Genomic DNA, 26,789 nt, shown 5'->3' with positions numbered 1-26,789 from the left:
TCGATGCACATTATCAGTTCAGGGCATTTTCCCGGACAAATTAAACCGTGCTGTTATTCCGTTTCTCTATAAGAAAGGCGACTTCGCACATGTTAGTGGTATCTACTCTAGCGTTGCCACCCACCTGACTAATGATGACATACTTAGCCAAACACAGTTTGGATCTCGAAAGGATTGCTCTTCTGAGGAAGCTGTTTACACTGAGGTGACAAAATGTCGTGGGATACCTCCTAGCATCTTTTTGCCCAGCGTAGTGCAGCAACTCGACGTGGCACGGACTCAAGTCGTCGGAAGACCGCTGTAGAAATATTGGGCCACGCTGCAGCAACAGCTGTCCGTAATTTGGAACGTGTTGTCGGTGTAGGAGTTTGTGCACCAACTGTCCTTTCGACAATGTCCCATAAATGTTCGATGGGGTTGACGTCGGGCGATCTGGGTCGCCAAACCATTCGCTCCAACTGTCTGGAGTGGGTTGGTCATCAAATTGATCGCTAACAATTGTGGCCCAATGACATGGCACACTGACATCCATAAAAATTCCATAGTTTGGTAACGAAGTCCGTGAATGGCTGCAGATGGTCTCTAAGTAGCCGCCAGTCGGTGTGGCCGACCGGTTCTAGGCGCTTCAGTCAGGAACCGCGCTGCTGCTACGGTCGCAGGTTCGAATCCTGCCTCAGGCGAGGACGTGTGTGATGTCCTTAGGTTAGTTAGGGTTAAGCAGTTCTAAGTCTAGGGGACTGATGACGTCAGCTGGTAAGTCCCATAGTGCTTGGAGCCACTTGATCCATCTAAGTAGCCGGACATAATCATTTCGTATCAGTTTTGGTTCCTTGCATGTAAACAAAGGCTACACCATTATGGCGCCACCACCAGGTTACACGGTGCCTTGTTGGCGGCTCGGGTCCGTGACTTCGTGGGTGTAATGCTCAGCTATAAACTTTGATAATCTGCCCACCGACGTCAAATGTCTGCCGAACACCGTAGGTATTTTCAAATCGAGACTAAAGATGTTTCTCCCTAAGAACAACTCTTATACCATAGAAGAATTCGTAACACATGCCGCCATCGACTTACACGGATTTTAGAAGTGGACAGAGTGGAAATAATGTAATATACCACTTACCATTACAATATGATGGCAACAACTAGTGAACAGCCTTGTCATACAGGATAACTCGACGGAAGCCACGCACACTTCTCCGCTCACCACACGACGCATTCTATAAATTGGTGCTGGTCACGTCTATTATACAAATCAGTCGCGATACATAGGTGTGACACAGCAGGAGTATGCCGAATCCCACATGCAGCAATATTCAGACTGGTAGTGGAGATCTACAGCACCACATCACAACAATCCACTATCCCTTTGCCTAAGATTGCGTCAAAATTACTTGGGGATCACTCCGCGGACGTATGCAGACTTTTAGTGTGACCCCAGATTAGCTCAGCACATCGGGACGCTTCAATCTGGATGTGTGTACATCTAAGCGTGAGCAAGATCGGCGAGTTGTGAACGGTTGTAGAGCTGTCATAGCACCCACAGCTCTGTCTCGTGGATGTTACACCGCGATGCGCCACTAATTGCGGTAGAAAGATGAGTGGAGGGACTAGACACTTTCTTGCAGATGGGGCTCGATACGTTTGTTCTCAATGGGACGAACTCTACATATGTAAGAATAACTAGGGGAATATCCTGAGAAAGTGTTGTGGGGCCATTGCTGTTTACAATACATAAAATGAGGCTGTTGTCTGTAGGGAAGATGCAACGCTAGGCAACTGTAGCGAAATGCAGCGAGACCTGCAGGGATTGGCAGTTGACCACCAACGTAAATAAATTTACGTATTATTGTTTATAAATAAGCAAAGAGATCCATTACTGTACGAGAACACTATTGACGATAAATACCTAGAAGTACCTAGAAGTGGTTGTTTGGAGCGACCTCAAGTGGAAATACTACTTAAACTATTTCTAGGAAAAGCAGATGCCAGGCATATTCATTGTACGACCCGCGGAAATTTAATTCCTCTCCCCCAGCCCACATAAAATTAGCTTATGAAAGACTCGGTCGACCGGTACTCTAATATTGCTCGTCAGTATGAAACTGAGAAGATCCAAAGAAGAGCAGCGCGTTTCGCCACGGGATCATTAGCCGGCTCGTCAGCTTTACCGATATGCTCAACAAACTTCACTGGCAGACGCTGCAAGAGCGCCGTTGCGTATCACGAAGAAGTTTACTATCTAAATTCACAGAGAGAGAGGTTCGATGGAAAATAAGCCAACGTTAATGTTGTTACCGTTTTCAGTAATTTTTCACAAACAACCTACACAACAACAGCAACGGATCTCTGCGTCTATTTGTGTACAACACGAGTACGTTAGATTTAACGTCGTTCATTCGTACCCATTATGGATCCTAGGTGCTCGCGTGAAACGCACACTGCGGCTGCAGGAGGAATTATTTTGAGCGATATTGTTATTGGACAGTGTTTGCGCGCACCTGCTTCCTGGTGCGGCTGTTGCGCGGCTATTTCGAAGCATGACGCCGCGGTGGCTGACCCCTTTGGCACTCGCACACCGTTCGTCGCTGATCGCAACACGACTCGCCTTATCCCTGTCTCTCACATACCTCTCGCTCTGCTTTCAAATACTTTATTTCCTTGCCTCTAAACCGGAGCTTCCCAGATCTCGCTATTGCGGCAGAACTCGCCGAGAGCTCCAAAATGCTCGAACGGCCTGGTCTCTGTCTCAATAAAAGGAAATTCAGAATATACGAATTCGACATATCTTAACTAGTCGAAAATTTACTCGTCATCAGGAATATCTCTCCTGCTCCCGTTTGATGTCCCCTAATGGACGTGACTCGTTCAGAAGTTGCCGTCACCCGAAAAATTAAGTTAGGTAATTAAATTAATTAGTCTGTAGGTACGTGGTTGTAGTCCTGGTACACATGGAAATTCCGTGCCACATTACCGCTAGAGGAGCTGCACTATCACTGAACTGCGTCACTATTATTATTTCTTTCCTTTCTCAGACGTTATGCCTGGTTAAAAATGGGAAGTGACGCGGACCTTGATCAAGCGTGACTTCCTTTTAACTGTACGGTATATGTTACATTGCATTTAAGAACTTTCGAGCAACAACATGTATCAATAATTACAGATTTCTGTAGTTGTATGTATACGTTTGGATGTAGCTGTATTGCGTTGATGTACTGGTGGATATTGTGTGGTATGACTCCTGTAGCTGATAGTATAATTGGTATAATGTCAACTTTATCCTGATGCCACATGTCCTTGACTTCCTCAGCCAGTTGGATGTATTTTTCAATTTTTTCGCCTGTTTTCTTTTGTATATTTGTTGTATTGGGTATGGATATTTCGATTAGTTGTGTTAATTTCTTCTTTTTATTGGTGAGTATGATGTCAGGTTTGTTATATGGTGTTGTTTTATCTGTTATAATGGTTCTGTTTCAGTATAATTTGTATTCATCATTCTCCACTACATTTTGTGGTGCATACTTGTATGTAGGAACTTGTTGTTTTAAAAGTTTATGTTGTAAGGCAAGCTGTTGATGTATTATTTTTGCGACATTGTCATGTCTTCTCGAGTATTCTGTATTTGCTAGTATTGTACATCCGCTTGTGATGTGATCTACTGTTTCTATTTGTTGTTTACAAAGTCTGCATTTATCTGTTGTGGTATTGGGATCTTTAATAATATGCTTGCTGTAATACCTGGTGTTTATTGTTTGATCCTGTATTGCAATCATGAATCCTTCTGTCTCACTGTATATATTGCCTTTTGTTAGCCATGTGTTGGATGCGTCTTGATCGATGTGTGGCTGTGTTAGATGATACGGGTGCTTGCCATGAAGTGTTTTCTTTTTCCAATTTACTTTCTTCGTATCTGTTGATGTTATGTGATCTAAAGGGTTGTAGAAGTGGTTATGAAATTGCAGTGGTGTAGCCGATGTATTTATATGAGTGATTGCCTTGTGTATTTTGCTAGTTTCTGCTCGTTCTAGAAAGAATTTTCTTAAATTGTCTACCTGTCCATAATGTAGGTTTTTTATGTCGATAAATCCCCTTCCTCCTTCCTTTCTGCTTAACGTGAATCTTTCTGTTGCTGAATGTATGTGATGTATTCTATATTTGTGGCATTGTGATCGTGTAAGTGTATTGAGTGCTTCTAGGTCTGTGTTACTCCATTTCACTACTCCAAATGAGTAGGTCAATATTGGTATGGCATAAGTATTTATAGCTTTTGTCTTGTTTCTTGCTGTCAATTCTGTTTTCAGTATTTTTGTTAGTCTTTGTCTATATTTTTCTTTTAGTTCTTCTTTAATATTTGTATTATCTATTCCTATTTTTTGTCTGTATCCTAGATATTTATAGGCATCTGTTTTTTCCATCGCTTCTATGCAGTCGCTGTGGCTATCCAATATGTAATCTTCCTGCTTAGTGTGTTTTCCCTTGACTATGCTATTTTTCTTACATTTGTCTGTTCCAAAAGCCATACTTATATCATTGCTGAATACTTCTGTTATCTTTAGTAATTGGTTGAGTTGTTGATTTGTTGCTGCCAGTAGTTTTAGATCATCCATGTATAGCAAATGTGTGATTTTGTGTTGGTATGTTCCAATAATATTATATCCATAATTTGTATTATTTAGCATGTTGGATAGTGAGTTCAGAGCGAGGCAGAACCAGAAAGGACTTAATGAGTCTCCTTGGTATATTCCACGCTTAATCTGTATTGGCTGTGATGTGGTATTATTTGAATTTGTCTGGATATTAAGTGTGGTTTTCCAATTTTTCATTACTATGTTTAGGGACTGTATCAATTTAGGATCTACTTTGTATATTTCCAATATTTGTATCAACCATGAGTGGGGTACACTATCAAAAGCTTTTTGGTAATCAATGTATGCGTAGTGTAGCGACCTTTGTTTAGTTTTAGCTTGACATGTCACCTCTGCATCTATTATCAGTTGCTCTTTATATCCTCGAGCTCCTATGCAACAGCCTTTTTGTTCTTCATTTATAATTTTGTTCTGTGTTGTATGTGTCATTAATTTCTGTGTAATGACTGAAGTTAATATTTTGTAGATTGTTGGTAGGCATGTTATGGGGCGATATTTAGCTGGGTTTGCTGTGTCTGCTTGATCTTTAGGTTTCAGATAAGTTATTCCATGTGTAAGTGTATCAGGGAATGTGTATGGGTCTGCAATGTAACTTAAATAATTTAGTTAGATGTGAATGTGTTGAGGTGAACTTCTTTAACCAGAAATTTGCTATTTTATCATTTCCAGGGGCTTTCCAATTGTGAGTAGAATTAATTGCTTGGGTGACTTCATGTTGCAAAATTATCACTTCAGGCATTTGTGGTATCATCTTGTATGTGTGTGTTTCTGCTTGTATCCACTGTGCCTGACTGTTATGTTGTACCGGGTTTGACCATATGTTGCTCCAGATTATTATTATTATTATTATTATTATTATTATTATTCTGAGTAAAAGAACCTTACAACTGTAGCGGTATTTTCAACTTATGTTGCGGATGTTCCTCCGACAGGATTACTATTGCTATCATCATTTTATTATTATTACTAGCTGTGTTAGTGTACTGGGCCGCCGGATTTCCTCGTGTATTAGGGCTGTTTTGTAGACGTGATTAAACATTATTACCATCACCCGTATCGTCATAATGCTGAAAATGTTTCATATATATTCGCAGTGAGACGTAAATTCGTGGCGAAGACGTCCGATCCTGACGTAGCAACTGATGCTGCTGTATCGCTATTGTACAAAGAACTTCGATAAAGAGCAAAGGGGGAAAACAGAAGGGGAGGATTTAGTCTAGACAATACTTCGCGTAAGATTCTTTCAACTAATTAGGTAACTGGGTTTTCGTAAATCAATTTCCCAAAAATAAAATATGCATTTTTCAAATGTGGTTCTAGTTGCCGTATTTCCTCTTCCACAATAGTTATTCGCCCAACTAAACGCTGAACTTTTTTTGAAACTCGCAATTTTCTTTTAAAAATTTTGGTTAATACGGACCGAGCGATTGTGTGTAGAGTGCAGGGGAAATGAGTATTACACTGAACAGGAAGTTATTTATTTCTATTATTTAACTGAAGAATAACATTATCTTTAGCAGATGGAAAGAGATACATATATGATAACGTATTTGCTGAATTAGAAAAATCAAATGAAATAGCAGAAACCTAATATTCTGCGCAGCTGGTTAATTTTTAAACTGCTAATACCCACTCTCTCAGTTTCAACCGCTCTTACAGTGTAAATGACTGAACACTCACTAATTCTGTGAAAGGGAATGTGAATTGTCTTCAATCATTCGCAGGTTTTTAGTCATTTGATGCCCCTAAAAAGCTGAAGTGGAATAACTTTCCACCGTTGAGAATTTTTAACTTTTTCCACAACGCATAAATTGGCGTGGCTGAGATTTGTTAACATTTCCCCTTGTAATTTCTCCTCCAGCTGCTGCACATCCAGAAGGAAATTTTATTCTATTAAAATGGTTCAAATTGCTCTGAGCACTATGGGACTTAACATCTGAGGTCATCAGTCCCCTAGAACTTAGAACTACTTAAACCTAACTAAACCAAGGACATCTCTCACATCCATGCCCGAGGCAGGATGCGACCTGCGACCGTAACAGCAGCGCGGTTCCGGACTGGAGCACCTAGAACCGCTCGGCCACAGCAGCCAGCTTTTATTCTATCTTTCTTAAAAATAGTACGCAACTACTAATAACTCTGCTTCATCGTGCGGACAAAATCTCTCAGCTCATTACATACACCATTCGTTGTAAGCAACTAACTCTCTGAAACCGATATTTAAACGCTCTAGCGAAGTTAATTCACGCCCAACATGCAAACACTGCAGTGGAACACACACACACACACACACACACACACACACACACACACACACACACACACACTTATTTCTGGTGGAATAATAAGAACTGTATGTCTTTTGAAAACGTCCGTGCTTCACGAATTTTTTAGAATTACGACATGTAGTTGTACCTTACACGCAGAAACAAAGAGCTTTAAGTTGGTCAGATGATCGGCACATGGAGTGACAAATAGCAGGATTTGGATGCCACCTACCACCAACCCGGAAATTACATGGCCTGCCATTAAAAATTTAACAGGAAGTAGAGTAAATAATGAAATTTTACTTCTTGTACGACATTATTAAATCTGGTGGTGGTTTAGCGCACATAGTTGGCAGCATCTGAGCTGGCATTGAATCGAACTGAGCTTTGATGACTTACTGGGACGTCATTCAGTTTTGCTTCGTAAATTCTATCCTAGAGTCTTCAATTTTAGTGGTTGGCAAGCGGTTCTGTTAGCAACTTATGGCCAGATTTTTTAGAGAGTGGGACACCTGACCATGGCAACAGTCGGGTCATGACAGCTCGGCCATCATGCAGTCTTGCAATCTAGAAGATAGGGCACAGTTGAAACTCGGCACGTTATTTCGCATGATTTTTCATTCTACGTGATGTCTATTAAGGTGGTGGAGAGAGAGGGAGGGGGGAGGGAGGGAGGGAGAGAGAGAGAGAGAGAGAGAGAGAGAGAGAGAATGGTGCCAATTACACGGGCAATGTTTAAGAAATCCCGGGCTGGACACACTGCGCTCTTCCTAACCTCCTTTGTTTTCACTTCTTTAACTTTGTGCTGAGAATGGGCTGTAAGTCTTCTCGTAGATCGATCAGAGATCGAGCTTCTGGCAGCTGGAACTGAATCAGTCTTGCCGCATGTCCACGGCTTTCCTCTCTTTCGGTTATTATGAATTTCGACAACTTCCCTTCGATCTAAACGTATGTTCGGCCCGTTTATTCGTGGGCGTAACTATATCCTCGATGAATCAGCGAAGAACATTACCTTTTACGTGGACGGCCGTTTACCTGGAGGAAAAAAAAAAAAAAAAAAACTGAATGATCTCGACGGAACCCTAAAGCATTGCTCGGTGCTATGTGGAAACACCCAGTAACCGCGAAAGAGGAATCTTGTTTTGGCACACGAAAGATGGCTTTTTAGGTCAGATTGTTTCATCGGAAGGGATTGTATCGACCCCGAGAAAGGTACAGGCGATCTGTCAGTTCGCAACTAACTGCACCAGAATGGGTTCAAAAGGATGTCTCCGAGCCATCAATTTTTATATATAAAAAAAGAATTATCAGAATGGACACGTTATCTGTTCCGAGACACTCATTAATGAGCTAAAGTATACTGTGGGTGTAGGATGCGAATACCGGCAGAGAATTTCAGGCACTGAAACATGCGCTGGTAACGGCACTAATATTGTCACATACCGATTTATCATCATATTTTTGCACGGCTACTGATTCGGCGAAGATGGATATCAGAGTTCACGATATGCCACGAGATGAACATGCAGAAGTAGTGAATAAGACAGCAGCATTTGGTAGTCGCGAGCTTTCGAAGTGCGAAAGGAATTACTCAGTGACCGATATCGAGGATTTAGCCGTGGTTTAGGGTTTAAGAAGTTCTATTATTTCCTCTTTGGCCGCAAGACCTGGATGTATACTGGCCACCGACAGGCAAATTAACGCACGATAAACTAGCGCAGTGCGTCCTCCTGCAACAATCTTACTGCACAGTCACATACGAGCCAGGCAACTCAAGCATTATAGCTGATGCACTGCAATTTCATCAGTGGGCCAGACGGAAGAGTTGGCAGGAGACAAAGATACTCACTTCAGCGGACAACCTTGTTGGTAAGGCAGGGCAGCCACAACTATGAGTAGTCATGTCATTAAGCGCTTCGGCTGTATTTAGTCCTTTTATGACTAAATCACTAATGGTTTCGTGGCACTAACAGCCACATCTTCAGGTGAACATAGAGCTAATACGAATGCTTACCGACAATCCTTCCCAAGCACAGGATTGGAGGGATCAGATAGTGGTACCGAAAGTACCCTCCGCCACACACCATTAGGTGGCTTGCGGAGTATGACGTAGATGTAGACGAAAATACACCACTGCCGAGTACATACAAGTACACACTATTAGATATGCAGAGGAGCAGTGTCCAAATGGAAGAGTGAAGTTAAGCTGTTTGCCTGGTTGTAAGTACGGGGTAAGTTCAGATATTGATCTTCTATTGGCGTTTTATATTTCTTAGTTTATAATGATCGCTGTCTAGCTACCAAGTGGCAATTTGGGTTTATGGACATTTATTAATTTGTATTGATGTCTCGCCAGTGATGCGATTGGATATGATTTAGTGGATTTATGAGTATGTTATCGTTTTGACGTCAGAGAATGACTGAACGAGTTTTATATTATTTGTGAACGACTGTTTGTGTTTTATTTTGCAGAAGCATAGTTCAAATGGCTCTACGCACTATGGCGCTTAACATCTGAGGTCATCAGTTGCCTATAACCTAAAACTACTTAAACCTAACCTAACCTAATGACATCACACACATCCATGCCCGAGGCAGGATTCGAACCTGCGACCGTAGCAGCAGCGCGGTTCCGGACTAGAGTGCCTAGAACCGCTCGGCCACCGCGGCCGGCTGCAAGAGCACACGTGGTGTTTAGGGGTGGCAAACAGCGTCGTTTGTCAAATGAAGAATGACATGGACGAGAGATGACTGCAAGAATACGTGTTGTCATATGGAACACCCAGATATCCACTATCCTGCAACAATCTGATAACCAGCGACAACAATGAACAATGATGTCGCATATACTGTTTCGTAATTTGTCGTATTTTTTGCAGTGGACAGCAGATACAGAAAACAGTAATTTTGACCATAGGAAGTTATGAACAGTACTGAGAATGCTGAAGGTATTATAATAATGGAGTGATAAGAGATCTGAATTATTTGTGAACTGAAAATAACAGGAGCAGCGTCTCAGTTTGGCTTTTCACGGTACTCTTTTATTGGGAAATAACTGCTGTACAGAGAGTTTGTGATATGATATACCCTTGTGTGGGCAATCTCTCTCCAGAGGGGAGCGGAGCACTAGATGAAGACGGCGGGCGAGATGGCTGAATTGGAATTACCACACAGGAGATTTACTTTTTGCGTATTATCATTGTGGGCAACGGCCTTGCCGCAGTGGATACATCGGGTCCCGTCAGATCACCGAAGTTAAGCGCTGTCGAGCATGGCCGGCACTTGGATGGTTGACCATCCGGGCCGCCGTGCACTGTTGCCATTTTTCGGGGTGCACTCAGCCTCGTGATGCCAATTGAGGTGCTACTCGGCCGACTAGTAGCGGCTCTGGTCAAAGAAAAACATCGTAACGACCGGGGGAGAGCAGCGTGCTGACCACACGCCCCTCGTATCTGCATCCTCAATGAGGATGACACGGCGGTCGGATGGTCCCGATGGGCCACTTGTGGCCTGAAGACAGAATATTTTTATTGTCACTGTGCCACCAAACATAACACAAGATAATTTTGTTAACTCTAACATGTTGATTTTAGATGTAACACTTCAGTCAACACTCATTTAGCTACTTACTACGTCTGAAAACACTTTTAGACAAACTCAGGACGAATTTTATAATATTTCTTGTTTGTGACTGACTGTACTAGCTCTTCTGATTATACCATACAAACACATTACAGTATAGATAGCTTTGTGATCTTACATCAATCGCACCTGTTAATGATATTTACTATACGTAATCTATTATTCATATGTCTTACACAGTATTATGAACACTCTTTTGAACACCATAATATTTGCTCGGTGTAGAGCACGAGTGGACCTTTAGTCTCAGTTATACTGATGAATGAGCCAGAAACTTCATTGAATGTCAGGCAGAGTAAGAGATTCAAAATACATGATACGTTGATTCTGATCTGTGAGGGAAGTCTGTCTTTTGTTCAGCTGCTACTGTAATAGTCCCTGCCATTATATTTTCCACAGTTCGGTAGCACCAGCCTTCAGCGTTCGGTCCACTGATAAAGTTAGGTTGCTTCCTTGGGAGTGAGTGATATTGTCCATACGTCATTTAATTAGCAGTTCACATGTCAGAGTCGTTGGGGGATGATATTATCAGTCATAATAAGACTTGTCATTTGGTCAAACCGAAGATATTTCTATAGAATCTCCGACAGTGAGCTGCAGAATTTTTCTTGTAACGTCTCCTCTACCAACTCAAAGAGGGGCAACTACAGAACAGAATTTACATGGATGGGGGATGTTATGAAACTCTCAAGCTATTTCATACGCTTTTCCATTCTGTATGAGGTCAATTAAGGCGTGGATTACATGAGCAATGTTTACTAAAGTATATCGAATCTCAAGTGGTTCAAATGGCTCTGAGCAATATGGGACCTAACATCTGAGATCATCAGTCCCCTAGAACGTAGAACTACTTTAACCGAACAAACCTAAGGACATCACACACATCCATGCCCGAGGCAGGATTCGAACCTGCGACCGTAGCGGTCGCGCGGTTCCAGACTGAAGCGCCTAGAACCGCTCGGTAACTGCGGCCGGCCATCGAATCCCAGGGACTGGACATATAGCGCTCTTTCTACCCTCATTACTCTTCATTTTAACTTTATGCTGGAATGACTGTTTTCTGGGTGACTTTGAGAGTGTGAAAAGGATTAGTGCCGCATATTTGGGACAGGATTGACAAATTGCAAGGAAAAAAAAAAAACAAAAAAGAAAGGGAGCGCTCCCTGCCGCGTGTGGAGACTGTGGCCTCAGGTGCCAGCCATGAGGCCAAGCACTATTGTGTGTTTTACGACCTGGGACGAATCGCCACGCAAACAGTGGGGCAGCTTTGTTCAAAATGTTTAAATGTGTGTGAAATCTTATGGGACTTTACTGCTAAGGTCATCAGTCCCTAAGCTTACACACTACTTAACCTAAATTATCCAAAGGACAAACGCACACACCCATGCCCGAGGCAGGACTCAAACCTCCGCCGCGACCAGCCGCACCGTCCGTGACTGTAGCGCCTCAGACCGCTCGGCTAATCCAGGGCGGCGAACGCAGATTTCCTACGTTTTGAAACAAAGCTTTTGTAGATAATCAGTACTTGCTCTTCCAAAGAAACTCAGAGAGCTGAAGTAATGGGCCTTGCCTTGTATACGGTTTTAATTTCAGAGGCCCTCTAGTGCTGGGCACGAAACCGTGCCGCTGGTAAATTAATAACGTAACGGAGACAGAGCGGAAGCGACTTTATTTTTAGAAGTGCTGAAGTGATTCTGCATTGACTGGATTAGATTCGTGATGCGTAGTTTTGGCGGGATTGTGTGTGCTGGAGGAAATACTATTCGGCTGCCCCATACCCATTTTTCGCTGTTGGCGGACATGGCTAGACGGGAAAATACTGCCGAGAGTAGGAAGGCGCTAGAAAATTAGGAGACGGTGGTGAGACTTCACGGAGCGTGTGATCGGGACCCTGAAGTAGTTGTCAGGACAGTACATCCGGGGGGAGGGGGGTGACGACGCCGGCAGCATGCCCACGTTTTCTCTGTAGCAGGGCCAGTGGCATCCAGCACAACTAGCCGAGAATAATTACGGGGAGTACAAGTCGCAGCACCTGTGTGATAGGGCATACTCTGTCCGCACTTGCGGATGTCTGTAAGATAACCTGTCTCAGACTCTCAGTTGCACTGTCTGGGTGCACGAGCCTTCGACTCCCAATTACACTACTGGCCATTAAACTTTCTACACCAAGAAGAAATGCAGAAGATAAACGGGTATTCATTGGACAAATATATTATACTAGAACTAACATGTGATTACATTTTGACACAATTTGGGTGCATAGATCCTGAGAAATCAGTATCCACAACAACCACCTCTGGCCGTAATATGCCTGGGCATTGAGTCAAACAGAGCTTGGATGGCGTGTACAGGTACAGCTGTACATGCAGCTTCAACACGATACCACAGTTCAACAAGAGTAGTGACTGGCATATTGTGACGAGCCAGTTGCTCGGCCACCATTGACCAGACGTTTTCAATTGGTGAGAGACCATGAGAATGTGCTGGCCAGGGCAGCCGTTGAACATTTTCTGTATCCAGAAAGGCCCGTACAGGACCTGCAACATGCGGTCGTGCATTATCCTGCTGAAATGTAGGGTTTCTCGGGAATCGAATGGAGGGTAGAGCCATGAGTCGTAACACATCTGAAATGTAAAGTCCACTGTTCAAAGTGCCGTCAATGCGACCAAGAGGTGACCGAGACGTGTAACCAATGGCACCCCATACTATCACGCCAGGTGATACGCCACTATCGCGATGACGAATACACGCTTCCAATGTGCGTTCATCGCGATGTAGCCAAACACGGATGCGACCATCATGATGCTGCAAACAGAACTTGGATTCATCCGAAAAAATGACGTTTTGCCATTCGTGCACCCAGGTTCGTCGTTATGTACACCATCGCAGGCGCTCCTGTCTGATGCAGCGTCAAGGGTAACCGCAGCCATGGTCTCCGAGCTGATAGTCCATGCTGCTGCTAACGTCTCTAACTGTTCGTGCAGATGGTTGTTGTCTTGCAAACGTCCCCAGGGATCGAGACGTGGCTGCACTATCCGGTACAGCCATACGGATAAGATGCCTGTGGTAGGGACAGAGCATCGAGTGACATTATACTGAGTGCACTATCCGAAAATTACCTCGAGCAATTAAACAGAGAACCGACTCGTGGAGATAACATCTTGGACCTACTGATAACAAACAGACCCGAACTTTTCGACTCTGTATGTGCAGAACAGGGAATCATAAGGCCGTTGCAGCATCCCTGAATATGAAAGTTAATAGGAATATAAAAAAGGGAGGAAGGTTTATCTGTTTAGCAAGAGTAATAGAAGGCAGATTTCAGACTACCTAACAGATCAAAACGAAAATTTCTGTTCCGACACTGACGATGTTGAGTGTTTATGGAAAAAGTTCAAGGCAATAGTAAAATGAGTTTTAGACAGGCACGTGCCGAGTAAAACTGTGAGGGACGGGAAAAACCCACCGTGGTACAACAACGAAGTTAGGAAACTACTGCGAAAGCAAAGACAGCTTCACTGCAAGTTTAAACGCAGCCAAAACCTCAGACAAACAAAAGCTAAGCGATGTCAAAGTTAGCGTAAGGAGGGCTATGCGAGAAGCGTTCAGTGAATTCGAAAGTAAAATTCTATGTACCGACTTGACAGAAAATCCTAGGAAGTTCTGGTCTTACGTTAAATCAGTAAGTGGCTCGAAACAGCATACCCAGACACTCCGGGATGATGATGGCATTGAAACAGAGGAGGACACGCGTAAATCTGAAATACTAAACACCTTTTTCCAAAGCTGTTTCACAGAGGAAGACCGCACTACAGTTCCTTCTCTAAATCCTCGCACAAACGAAAAAATGGCTGACATCGAAATAAGTGTCCAAGGAATAGAAAAGCAACTGGAATCACTCAACAGAGGAAAGTCCACTGGACCTGACGGGATACCAATTCGATTCTACACAGAGTACGCGAAAGAACTTGCCCCCCTTCTAACAGCCGTGTACCGCAAGTCTCTAGAGGAACGGAGGGTTCCAAATGATTGGAAAAGAGCACAGGTAGTCCCAGTCTTCAAGAAGGGTCGTCGAGCAGATGCGCCAAACTATAGGCCTATATCTCTGACTTCGATCTGTTGTAGAATTTTAGAACATGTTTTTTGCTCGAGTATCATGTCGTTCTTGGAAACCCAGAATCTACTATGTAGGAATCAACATGGATTCCGGAAACAGCGATCGTTTGAGACCCAACTCGCTTTATTTGTTCATGAGACCCAGAAAATATTAGATACAGGCTCCCACGTAGATGCTGTTTTTCTTGACTTCCGGAAGCCGTTCGATACAGTTCCGCACTGTCGCCTGATAAAGTAAGAGCCTACGGAATATCAGACCAGCTGTGTGGCTGGATTGAAGAGTTTTTAGCAAACAGAACACAGCATGTTGTTATCAATGGAGAGACGTCTACAGACGTTAAAGTAACCTCTGGCGTGCCACAGGGGAGTGTTATGGGACCATTGCTTTTCACAATATATATAAATGACCTAGTAGATAGTGTCGGAAGTTCCATGCGGCTTTTCGCGGATCATGCTGTAGTATACAGAGAAGTTGCAGCATTAGAAAATTGTAGCGAAATGCAGGAAGATCTGCAGCGGATAGGCACTTGGTGCAGGGAGTGGCAACTGTCCCTTAACATAGACAAATGTAATGTATTGCGAATACACAGAAAGAAGGATCCTTTATTGTATGATTATATGATAGCGGAACAAACACTGGTAGCAGTTACTTCTGTAAAATATCTGGGAGTATGCGTGCGGAACTATTTGAAGTTCAGTGCTCATATAAAATTAACTGTCGGTAAGGCGGGTGCCAGGTTGAGATTAATTGGGAGAGTCCTTAGAAAATGTAGTCCATCAACAGAGGAGATTGCTTACTAAACACTCGTTCGACCTATACTTGAGTATTGCTCATCAGTGTGGGATCCGTACCAGATCGGGTTGACGGAGGAGATAGAGAACATCCAAAGAAGAGCGGCGCATTTCATCGCAGGGTTATTTGGTAACCGTGATAGCGTTACGGAGATGTTTAATAAACTCAAGTGGCAGACTCTGCAAGAGAGGCGCTCTGCATCGCGGTGTAGCTTGCTCGCCAGGTTTCGAAAGGGTGCGTTTCTGGATGAGGTATCGAATATATTGCTTCCCCCTACTTATACCTCCCGAGGAGATCACGAATGTAAAATTAGAGAGATTAGAGCGCGCACGGAGGCTTTCAGACAGTCGTTCTTCCCGCGAACCACACGCGACTGGAACAGGAAAGGGAGGTAATGACAGTGGCACGTAAAGTGCCCTCCGCCACACACCGTTGGGTGGCTTGCGGAGTGTAAATGTAGATGTAGATCTCGACTGCTAGTGATACGAGGCCATTGGGATCCAGCACGGCGTTCCGTATTACCCTCCTGAACCCACCGATTCCATATTCTGCTAACAGTCATTGGATCTCGACGAACGCGGGCAGCAATGTCGTGATACGATAAACCGCAATCGCGATAGGCTGCAATCAGACCTTTATCAAAGTCGGAAACGTGATGGTACGCATTTCTCCTCCTTACACGAGGCATCACACAACATTTCACCAGGCAACGCCCGTCAACTGCTGTTTCTGTATGAGAAATCGCTTGGAAACTTTCCTCATGTCAGCACGTTGTAGCTGTCTCCACCGGCGCCAACCTTGTGTGAATGCTCTGAAAAGCTAATAATTTGCATATCACAGCATCATCTTCCTGGCGGTTAAATTTCGCGTCTGTAGCACGTCATCTTCGTGGTGTAGCAACTTTAATAGCCAGTAGTGTAGTTTCGTGGGACCGGATAGCTTTTCGCGCAAAGGGCGTTTCGCAGTGACCGGTGCTAATACGTCAGAAATGAAATGCTCGCTGTCCACATTGCCGACTGTGTGGACCGGAGGTCATATTACTACGGACCCGACTCATTCCCACACAGTCATACAAAATGCTTGGCCCCTGTGGCAATGAAGAATTCATCCTGGAAAACTTTCGTTCACTTTTAAGTTTCGACGAATGGATACATCCGGTAACATGTTATACACATAACTGGATCTCTTCTGAAAAGAGGACGTGGTAGCACCCTGCTGTCCAATGTTGCTATCCGGAACACCACAGGCGCAATGCGTCTCACTGCTGGAAAGCCACAACACTGGTCAGTGTTATGTCTAGAAGCTTTCTCGCTGTGGACGGGCCAATTTCCTTAATCGAGATAAGCGAAGTGGCTGCACAATTCTGAACAGCCGAGCTAATAATAAAGGTCAGTTCCCACACGATGGGAACTATTCTTGGGAAGCTGACAAAGGTCACGGAGAAGGCAGGTCCTGGCGCGAAGCGAAGATGGCGTCGTATTTCCATTTGTTAAGAAATTCTTAGGAAATCGGAAGGAAAGTGAATGTAGCAGTTGACGGAGGCGGACTCCTGGTGGTGGTGGTGGTGGTGGTGGTGGTGGTGGTGGTAGTAGTAGTAGTAGTAGTAGTAGTAGTAGTAGTAGTAGTAGTAGTAGGGAGGAAGTGCTGCCTGCATACCCTAAATCCAAGGAGGCGTCGAAGAAGGAGGGGAAAAAAAAAAGGCATGGCAGACAGATGACTATCGTTACGACTCAGGACAGCTCGCAGATTAGACAGCAGAGGTTCAGTAATCTAAGCGTAATGGCTATCCATGGGGTTAGTGTAAGAAGCTCCAGATGCTAAACGCAATCCACGGTGGTGGACAGAATCTAGACGCCAAAGAATAGACGGCCGTGTGCTTCCTTAGTCCAATTTCGAGCGCACTTAGGCGCGATATAGACGGAGGAGGACCACTCTGTCCGCTCCCCAGGAGGTACCATTTGTAACACGCAGTGTGTTGATGGATTGCAGACAGCGAGCCGACAGATAAGAAACCTGAGAAGTCCAGCACTATTTTCAGTCAAACTTAAGTTCCAATAATTTAGCGACGTCCGCGAACGGAAGGTCGACAAGGCCTAGATGTAAGGAGGGCGGATAAAACTCCGTACGACACCAAAAATTTACACAGACGGTCTTACTGGAAGAAAATCGGAAGCCGGTTTCAATGCTCCATGAGTGGAGGCGATCGAGACATCCTTGGAGACGTCGTTCAAGAAGGCTAATCCGTTGAGAGCTGTAGTAGATTTTAAGATCGTCGACTAAGTGGGAGCTCGAGACATCGGGAATGAGACAGTCCATAAGGCGACTGATGACCTCAGAAGTTAAGTCGTACAGTGCTCAGTGCCAATTGAACAGTCCATAATTGGATGGCAATGGCGAACAGTACAATACTTAGGACGGAGCCCTGGGGCACCCAATTTTCTTGGGAGAAAGTATCGGATATAGTGGTGTTCACCCGCACCTCAAATATGCGCTCTGTCATAAATTAACGAATGAAAAGTCGTAGCCGACCTCGAAAGCCCCAAGAGAACAGTGTGCAGAGGGTGCCTGTCCTCCATGTATCGCATGCCCACTCCAAATCCGAAAATATAGCTACCGTTTGGCGTTTCCTGAGAAAATTGTTCACGATGTAAGTGGAGAGAGCAACAAGATGGTCAACTGTGGAACGATGCTTTTGGAAACCGCATTGGGCAGTTGTTAAACCATACGCTTCAAAACCTTACAAACACTACTCTTACGAGAGATTGGGCGATAGCTGGAGACTAGATGTTCGTCCTTTCCAGGTTTCGGAACAGGAACGACCAGCTGCTTTTGGGCTCTTCAGCTGCTGGCAGGTGTCATCTTTCTCACTACCAGAAACCTGGGACGGGAGTTACCGAAAGGACCCATTCCTATCGAGAGGGTTTTAAGGAGCCTTACACTTATCTGGCTAAGGACTGAGGACTGAAATGCCCGATGGATTTGGGGGGGGGAGGGGGGGGGCGAGGGTGTTGCTCCAAAATTAGGTGGTGTGAGAGGACAGGGAGGGAAGTGTCCCCCAACATCAAGGGGGCAGGTGTAGTCTCCCAGTTCTGAGAGGTGACAGGAATTCGAGGAACTGATGGGGCGACAACTGCTCTCGTAGGAGTGGTGTATGAGGATGTCAGTCACAGGATGTAGGCGCTCAAATTTCCTCTTAGCCTCAGTGTAGGTTAGTCAGTCCAGGGTCTTAAGTTCCACAATTTTCCTTTCTTTCTGTAAAATCCTGAAGTCTAGCAGGGTGAATCATGCTCTCTGCAGTTGACACAAATGGGAGGTGGGGCGCATCGGGTATTGGGATGCGATTTACGTCCACAATCTCGACATATGCGGCTGGAAGTACAGCGGGAAGACTTATGGCCGAACTTCCAGCACTTGAACACTGCAACGGGCGAGCGACATATGGGTTGATGTCACAGCGGTAGACCATCACCTTCACCTTCACCTTCACGGGCAATGTGTCAACCTCGAAGGCGAAGATTAAGCCATCAGTGGCAACCTGGTTATCCTTCGGACGCCGATGGACGTGCTGGACGAAATGAACACCTCGGCGCTCTAAATTGGCGGGCAGCTCGTCGTCAGACTGTAAAAGAATTTCCCTGTGGAACATAATACCCTGGACCATATTTAAGCTCTTACGAGGCGTGATGGTAACGGAAACATCCCCCAACTTGCCCTAAGTGAGTAATACCCGTGACTGGGCAGAGGATGCTGTTTTTATCAAAACTGACCCAGAGCGCATTTTGGACAAGCCCCCCCCCCCCCCTTCCCCAAACTTGTCCTCCAAATGCTCCACAAAAAACTGAAGCTACATGGACATGAAATATTCCCATCAACTATCTTACATATGAGGTACTGGGGTGAATAAGCTTCACTGCCATCCTTAGCCTGACGTTCCTCCCATGGTGTAGCCAGGGAGGAGAAGTACTTGGGGTCATATTTCTTAGCACTAAAGCTACACTTTGCCCGCTTAGAGACTGCAGGCAGCGGACCACCAGCAATAAATGACTTACTATGCTTCGTGACATGTCATCCACCCTGATGCCACCCACTCGGACCAGGGGCCCTCCCCACAGGCGCCAACCAGCCGCAGCAAAAGCCACCTGGCAAGATGGCCATTGCAGGGAGTCCCGATGCCCCGGGGTGACGGGCATCTACTCCTTGGCATATGTGGGGAGTTAAAGGCGCAGGCATCAGCAGAGCGATCCCTGTGTTGTCAGGTTGTTACAACGAACAGGGTACATGGTGGCCCCACCACAATGGACTGGCTACCGTGCTGGATATGAGGTGCAAAGAATTCCATAGTCATTGTCAGTGCAGAAAATGACACTGCATAGCGCATGGTGGAAAATGCACACAGGAAGGTGTCCTAGCCCAAGAAATGGAGAACAGGCGGGACTGCAACGTGAAGACGAGAAAGTGAGCTAAAGGTCTCAATGCACGATGGACACTATGCACCATTTAAGGTGCCCTTACCCAATTGGCTCGCTCTTCGGGAAAATTTTGAAATATGGAGATCAAACCCTACAGAGGACCATCACATGAAGGCCGAAACGTGTGAGACTCCTTTTAGTCGCCTGTTACGACAGGCATGGATACCTCTGGCCTATTCTTACCCCCAGACATGCAGGGGGTAGGAGAAAAGTGTCAAATTGGCTTGGGAAAACTTCCACCATCTTGCATGCATAGATGGCAGTTGTGACTGTAATCTAAGAACACATGGAAAATGGTCACTCGAGTGTGTATCAGCAAGAGCAAACCATTCAAAGCGCCCAGCTAGCCAAACAGTACCGACCGAAAGATCCAAATGACAGTAGGTTATGTGGAGGCAGACAAAAATTTAGGTTCCCCAGTGTTGAGGCAAACAAGATTCGCATGGTGGAAGAGGTCTATCAATAAGGGGCCGCTCTGACAAGGAAGCATAGATTCCTAAAGGGGGTGGTGGGCGTTGAAGTCCCCAACCAGCAAATAGGGGGATGGGAGCTGACAAAGGAGATGAAGGAGATCGGCTCTTTCCATTGCTGTGGACGATAGAATGTATATGGTACAAAGAGAGAAGGTGAATCCAGAAAGGGAAAGACGTACAGCGACAGCTTCGAAGGATTGGTTTAAGGGGATTGGGTGATAATGGACAGTATCATAGAGAAGAATCTCAAGTCCCCCGTGTGCTGAAGTGCCAGCAACAGAGGGGAGATCAAACCAGACTGATGGGAAATTAGGGAAGACAAAGCAATCATGGGGAAGTAGCTTTTTTTCCTGAGGACAGAAGATGACAGAAGATGACCGGGGAGTAGTATCTTAAGAAGATCCTCAGTTCACACGACTGGAGCGAATTCCGCGGATATTCCAATGGATAATTGACATATGGTGGATGAAAGAAGGAAAAATCTCACCACAGTTGCCGTCAACTCAGCGACTGCTGAGAACCAGTGGCTGACGGCGTGGAACGGCATTCAGCCAGAGACGGAAGATCCTGATCTATAGGTTGTTCAGGGGCAGCTCCTGTCGCCAGCTATCAGCTGTTTGATCAGCCACCAACAGTGCGTCTTGGCGACACGGAAGACGGCCGATAGTGGCTACCGCTGGGTGGCGCTGTGGAAGACACATGCCGTGGCGGCGGAGGAGAGTAACTGTTTTTCTTATGAGCCTTCTTGGAAGCAGGACGTTGAGATGAGGGAGGAGTTGATGGTTGTGAGGACTGGGTACATAAAAAATCTTCACGAGTAGGCTCTATTTTGGGAGTCCAGGCGTTCGATTTTGCGGACCGTGATTTAGCACCAGTCAATGAATATTGAGCCTTAGAGTGAGCAGGTGACAGTGGGGAGGTGGTGGTTGTTGATTTGGGCTGCCCGATCCGACGACTGTGGCGCTAAAGGTGAGATCGCACATCTGCGTGGCTACCTCCTTATTAGGTCAAGGAGAAGCGAGGACAGTGCTGTATTTACCGGCTGGGAGCACAGTGAGCTTTCCACTGGCGAATAACGTACGAGCAGTGAAGGCAGACACCTTTTCCTTCACTCTGATTTCTTGAATAATTCGTTTATCTTTTAAAATAGGGCAATCTCTAGAGGAAGCAGCGTGGTCGCCCATACAGGTGGTGCAACGAGGGGATGGAGGTTGACTACCACCCTCATGGGTATCCTGCCAGACGTAATGCATTTGGCCGTACAGGTACATGACTGGCTGGTATGATTAAGCCACTGACACCGATAGCAACGCGTAGGGACGTAAGGGGTTATCTCATATCCCACTTTAATGTTGGATGGAATTTGAACTCTGTCAAACGTCAAGAAGAGACTGTGGGTCGGTGCAAATTCCTTTTCGACCCTTTTTATTACTCGATGCACGGCCGTTACTCCCTGATCAGACAGGTAATTTTGAATGTCCTCATTTGATAATCCGTCGAGTAATTTCGTATAAACCACACCGCGCGAGGTGCTCTTCCAGCCAGACAGGGGAGGTGAGTAGCAGTGTAGTTCGAAACAGTTTTTGTGCCTGGAGGCCACTGACTGTTTCTAACAAGGTACCATTTCGTAGCTGGGAACAAGACTTTTGCAGGACCTGCAATTGCGTCGACACCTTTCTGCGTAACTGAACGGTTTACTGTTGAGAAATCTTGACCTTCGTCAGACCGAGAAACAACTAGGAACTTTGGCACTGGTGGAAGAATTTTCTGTGGCTGAGACTGATCTAAGTTTCTCTTGTGGGCAAAAATTGTAGAAGTAAAAGAAACCATTGTCATCCACGATTACCGGCGTCTCCGATGGCGCGCTCCTTCCCAGTGGGGGCCCTCTCTGAGGACACTCCCGCCTTATGTGATTGTCCACACCTCGTGTGTCACCTCCCGAGAAACGGACGGAGGGACGAATCGGCATGTTTGGAAGATACCAGCTCGGGTAATCACCCCTCCCTGGGTCTGGCCTTTAGCAGGGCAGGGAAAGAAAGAAAGAAAGAAAGAAAGAAAGAAAGAAAAAGGGAGGTAAAAGGAAAGTAAAGAAGAGAAGAGAAGAATTCTCAAATGTCGCAGCGGAGAAGGAGTTAGGGAGAAGCATCAAGGAAGGAGAAGGACACATTAAGGATAAATACTTAACATTGTACAGATAAAAGAAGAGAAACAACTCCATTAGTTCACAAGTGTCAGTCTCCGGACGTAGGCGCAAAACGTACTTCCGGGGGGGGGGGGGGGGGGGGGCACGGGAACATGGAGGAATGTTCTCGCCACGCACGTATACGAAAGAGTTGAGAACCCCCTTGGGGGGGGGGGGGGCGGCACGTCAGTTGTCAGATGACTGGTTTGGGTGTGTATGTCCGATCTGAGATCCATAACCACAAAGTGATTCGTTACGCAGCATGTAACATTTGTAGCTTCGGTGGTGCGAAGTACTCTTAGCGATGTGTGGCACGAGGACAAATAACACGATGTATTGCTCCATAGTTTTCCATTGAAATATCTACTGTTAGACTATTAATCCTCTACACTGGTGCACTACTAAATGCGTAAAGAGAAGTCGCCGGCGACGCTTGGACCCACGAGACAGTGCTAAAATTGCCAGTACTCTTATACCAATAAATGATTTGGAGCGTGCTAACCACTTTGAGTAAGCGTCCACAACCCTACCACTAGATTGGAAAACCGTAAACACTCCACCGCCTCTAGCTGGTTTCTAGCAACTCCTGGCTCCAAATGAAAATAATACAACAAATGTGTGTGTGTGTGTGTGTGTGTGTGTGTGTGTGTGTGACTTCCTAACGGACCAAACCGATGAGGTCATCGTCCCTAGACTTACATAGTACTTAAACCAACTTTAACTTATGCTAAGAACATACACACACATTATATATACATATAATGTGTGTGTGTACTTAGCATATATATATACGCCCGAGAGAGGACTCGAACCTCCGGAGGAGCCGCGCAGTCCGTGACAAGGCGCCTCTAACCGCGCGGCAAAATAATATAAAACTTCAACATGGAACAGTGAACGCAACGAACGAAGCTCCACATACAATTTCCATAGGAATAAACGGAATTCAATTAGACCTCGCCAAGCCCAGAGCCCGCCATCCAGGTAGCTAATAGCTCCTGCACTCACCTTGCCTCAGTACTCGCCGACAAAACCGGAGTATCACGCAGAATTCCGTACTGCGCATGGAATGCTGGTCAATTACTCCCAAACAATTTTTTCATCCATCCTTTTAAGCTAGTGAACCTCAGGAGCAGGTATGCAGGCATTTTATTAGCCGTTTCCCTTTCCACTAATAGCATTCCTCGCGTAAGTGCTGCTTCCATCAGGGGCTGGAAGACACCTGCCATAATTCCTGCCGCTTCCTATGGGAAGACCGCCCCCGTCATCCCAGCCTGAACAATACGCTCTTCCCCTGGGTAATGGAACTGCCTCTGGTGTCCAGAATAGCAGACAGGAAGAAGCCCTGCGCGTCCAGGAATGATATGTTAGAAACAGAGCTTACTTTGCTATCACAGATCTGAAGGAGGCGTGATAACATTCAGGTTATCTGATGTGATAGAGGACTCTCGTTTTTTCCAGAAGACCTTACTGCCGACATACGTCCACGAATCGGGATTAGACCGTTCCACGCCACAAACTTCTCACAAAGAGAGATTTGTGCATTTATTCCATTTTTAAGTTCGGCATAGCGATCACGATATGTGTCTTTTGGGGAACAGTGTGGTTGATCCAGAAGTGTCAGAGTGCTATTCGTATAGTGTCTCCGTTGCTTCGCAACACCGCGCATCATATACTTTGCCAACCAGTGCATTTCAGCGTTCAATGTTTCGCCAATCAGTAAAGGTCGGTTAATACAAGAAGAAAGTTTTTCCCAGCCGTTAACATGACTTTCTCATCTTAGAGTGTTTGAAAATTACACCAACTGTGCATGGGTCGTAGGTTGCAGAGCACTGGTAGACGAAGCATTGCGTCGCATCTGGTGCTCAAAATGAACTGCCTTCCTAAGATTATTTCGGCGATTTTCTAGCGATCATCACACCGTATTCTCGTCGTATTTCACTGTTCTCTGTAAGAATGCTTATTTCGGGAGAGCAAGAAGGGTCACATTTACAGCCATTGAAAAGTTTATCGTTCAGGGAAATCACCTTCCCTGATCCTTGTCAGAGCTGTTCAAGTTTCGACGAACTGCACTGTTATGTAATGTAGAGACAAGTTACAATACGGTTACGGCAAGCTCGTAGAGTGCTATGTTCACTCGTATCACAATGATCACTCGGTTACACTACTATCGAGCTTAGAAACTTAACAACCGAGCACATTTAGCATTCATACGTGACACACTGAACCAATTGTTTCCGTGCTGAGATATACACACCTACAAGTTCCTAGTTAGGTGACTAATGCAGAAAGATTAGGATTCAGTGCACTGTTGATAACAAGCTCGGATAGGACAAGAGATGTAGTAATCGCTTGTGTCGTATTTGAGGGAAACATCCGAGTACTCGCCAAGAATGATTTAGGAAAAACACGGAAACGACATCGTAATACCCGGAGGAGAATTTAAATCTAGCTCTTTCCTAATACCAACCGACAAGCAGACAGCACACCTATCGAATTTTTTTAATTTTTATATTTATGGTACCTCGAGTTCACAACTCGAGTTATAAATTCCACGAGCATATTGGTGCAACTCTCAAAAATTCTCAAGAAAATCGAATTTGAAGTTTTGAAGCTTTCAGGTCGGCTTTAGTACACTAAAGTACGGTCGATACTTCGATAGACTGTGTGGCTCTGTGCTAGAGTGATCTGGAAAGAGGCCGGTCTGTGTTAGAGTCCCAGCCGTCGCGAATTTTTAAACAAAAAGGCGCGATCTGCAAACATTTCCGTGAAGCACAAAATGCATAAAGATGGAAAAATGTCGTTAGTGCTCTAGAATGGTAATCGCTGGTTCGCTTCTCGTTTCGGTCATTATTTTTTCTCTTTCAGTATTTGGTGAAAAAGGCGTGTCGTCTTATTTGTAATTACATATCACACACCAAAATTCAGTTTTCATTGAAAATATAAAGTCGTATCTTCCATAAACTATTAAGAGATTATTTAAAGAAAAACGTTATAAATAAATGTTTTCATCTGTATTTTACTCTTCATAGAAATGAATGTAAAGTATGCACCTCCGTTTAAAAGTTTATCACGGAGAGAGATCGAAACTGGGGCGCCCGTGGGGCGGTTAAGTACCACAGCGCCACGGGGCTTGCCGAAATCTGGTTATCACTTTAGGGTATTAAAGACGCTCAGAAAAATTTTAGAGAATTTGAGAGTAGTGTCTAACTGCTTTGCATAACTTATATTTGAGTTCTGAACTTAAATATAAAAAATTACTAAGTCCGATTGTTGGGTGTTCACTTGGTGAGCCGATTCTTCTCTTCAGAAGACAAGATCTGGCACGCACCCAGTTGCTCCGTGCTAACTCTGAGTCTGAGCGCTAGGAAACTTAGTCCTAAAAAAAAAGGGGGGGGAGGAGAGAAGAGAGGTCGTTTGGCAATTATGGATGCGGACAAGAAATGTCAGGGCTAGCAGCCACCGCAATTGCAAGTGCCAAGGGTGGCAGATGCAAATAATGTAGGCCTAATTACAGCAAATTGCTCTGAGCACTATGGGACTCAACTGCTGAGGCCATAAGTCCCCTAGAACTTAGAACTACTTAAACCTAACTAACCTAAGGACAACACAGCCCGCATCTCGTGGTCGTGCGGTAGCGTTCTCGCTTCCCATGCCCGGGTTCCCGGGTTCGATTCCCGGCGGGGTCAGGGATTTTCTCTGCCTCGTGATGGCTGGGTGTTGTGTGATGTCCTTAGGTTAGTTAGGTTTAAGTAGTTCTAAGTTCTAGGGGACTGATGACCACAGCAGTTGAGTCCCATAGTGCTCAGAGCCATTTGACAACACACACATCCATGCCGAGGCAGGATTCGAACCTGCGACCGTAGCGGTCGCGCGGTTCCAGACTGTAGCGCCAGAACCGCTCGGCCACCAGCGGCCGGCAATTACAGCACTTACATTGCGTAATTATCAAACATATGTTTGTTACTTACGTTTTCTAAGGGCAAAAGTGATATTTTTAAAGCCACTTTATCACCACTACTCAGTTCCGCACGTTATATCAAAAACTGCCAGTTTCACTTAAGCTCTTACCCTCTTTCGTAGCACCTCTTGAGTTCCGTAGCGAAAATGCAGAACTCGCCGAACGTAAGGTAGCACGCCGAACTCCTGTTCGCACACTCCTTCGCACACTGAAGCATCTCGTACACTGAAAGCCAGAAGAAGA

The 26,789-nt window shown here is 45.1% G+C and overlaps 1 protein-coding gene across 2 annotated transcripts in view; it reads right to left on the bottom strand.

Annotated features, from left to right (window-relative positions):
- The window catches only part of LOC126248805 (uncharacterized), a 591,690-nt gene that overhangs the window by 225,069 nt on the left and 339,832 nt on the right, over nt 1-26,789 (bottom strand). For both annotated transcript variants that reach the window (XM_049950200.1, XM_049950201.1), the window contains exon 3: nt 26,657-26,771. In XM_049950200.1, the coding sequence (XP_049806157.1) occupies nt 26,657-26,771 (115 nt within the window). The remainder of the gene's footprint in view (nt 1-26,656; nt 26,772-26,789) is intronic.

Source organism: Schistocerca nitens, chromosome 3 (assembly GCF_023898315.1).
Source record: "Schistocerca nitens isolate TAMUIC-IGC-003100 chromosome 3, iqSchNite1.1, whole genome shotgun sequence".
NCBI lineage: Eukaryota > Metazoa > Arthropoda > Insecta > Orthoptera > Acrididae > Schistocerca > Schistocerca nitens.
This window is presented reverse-complemented; position numbering and strand designations above follow the sequence as displayed.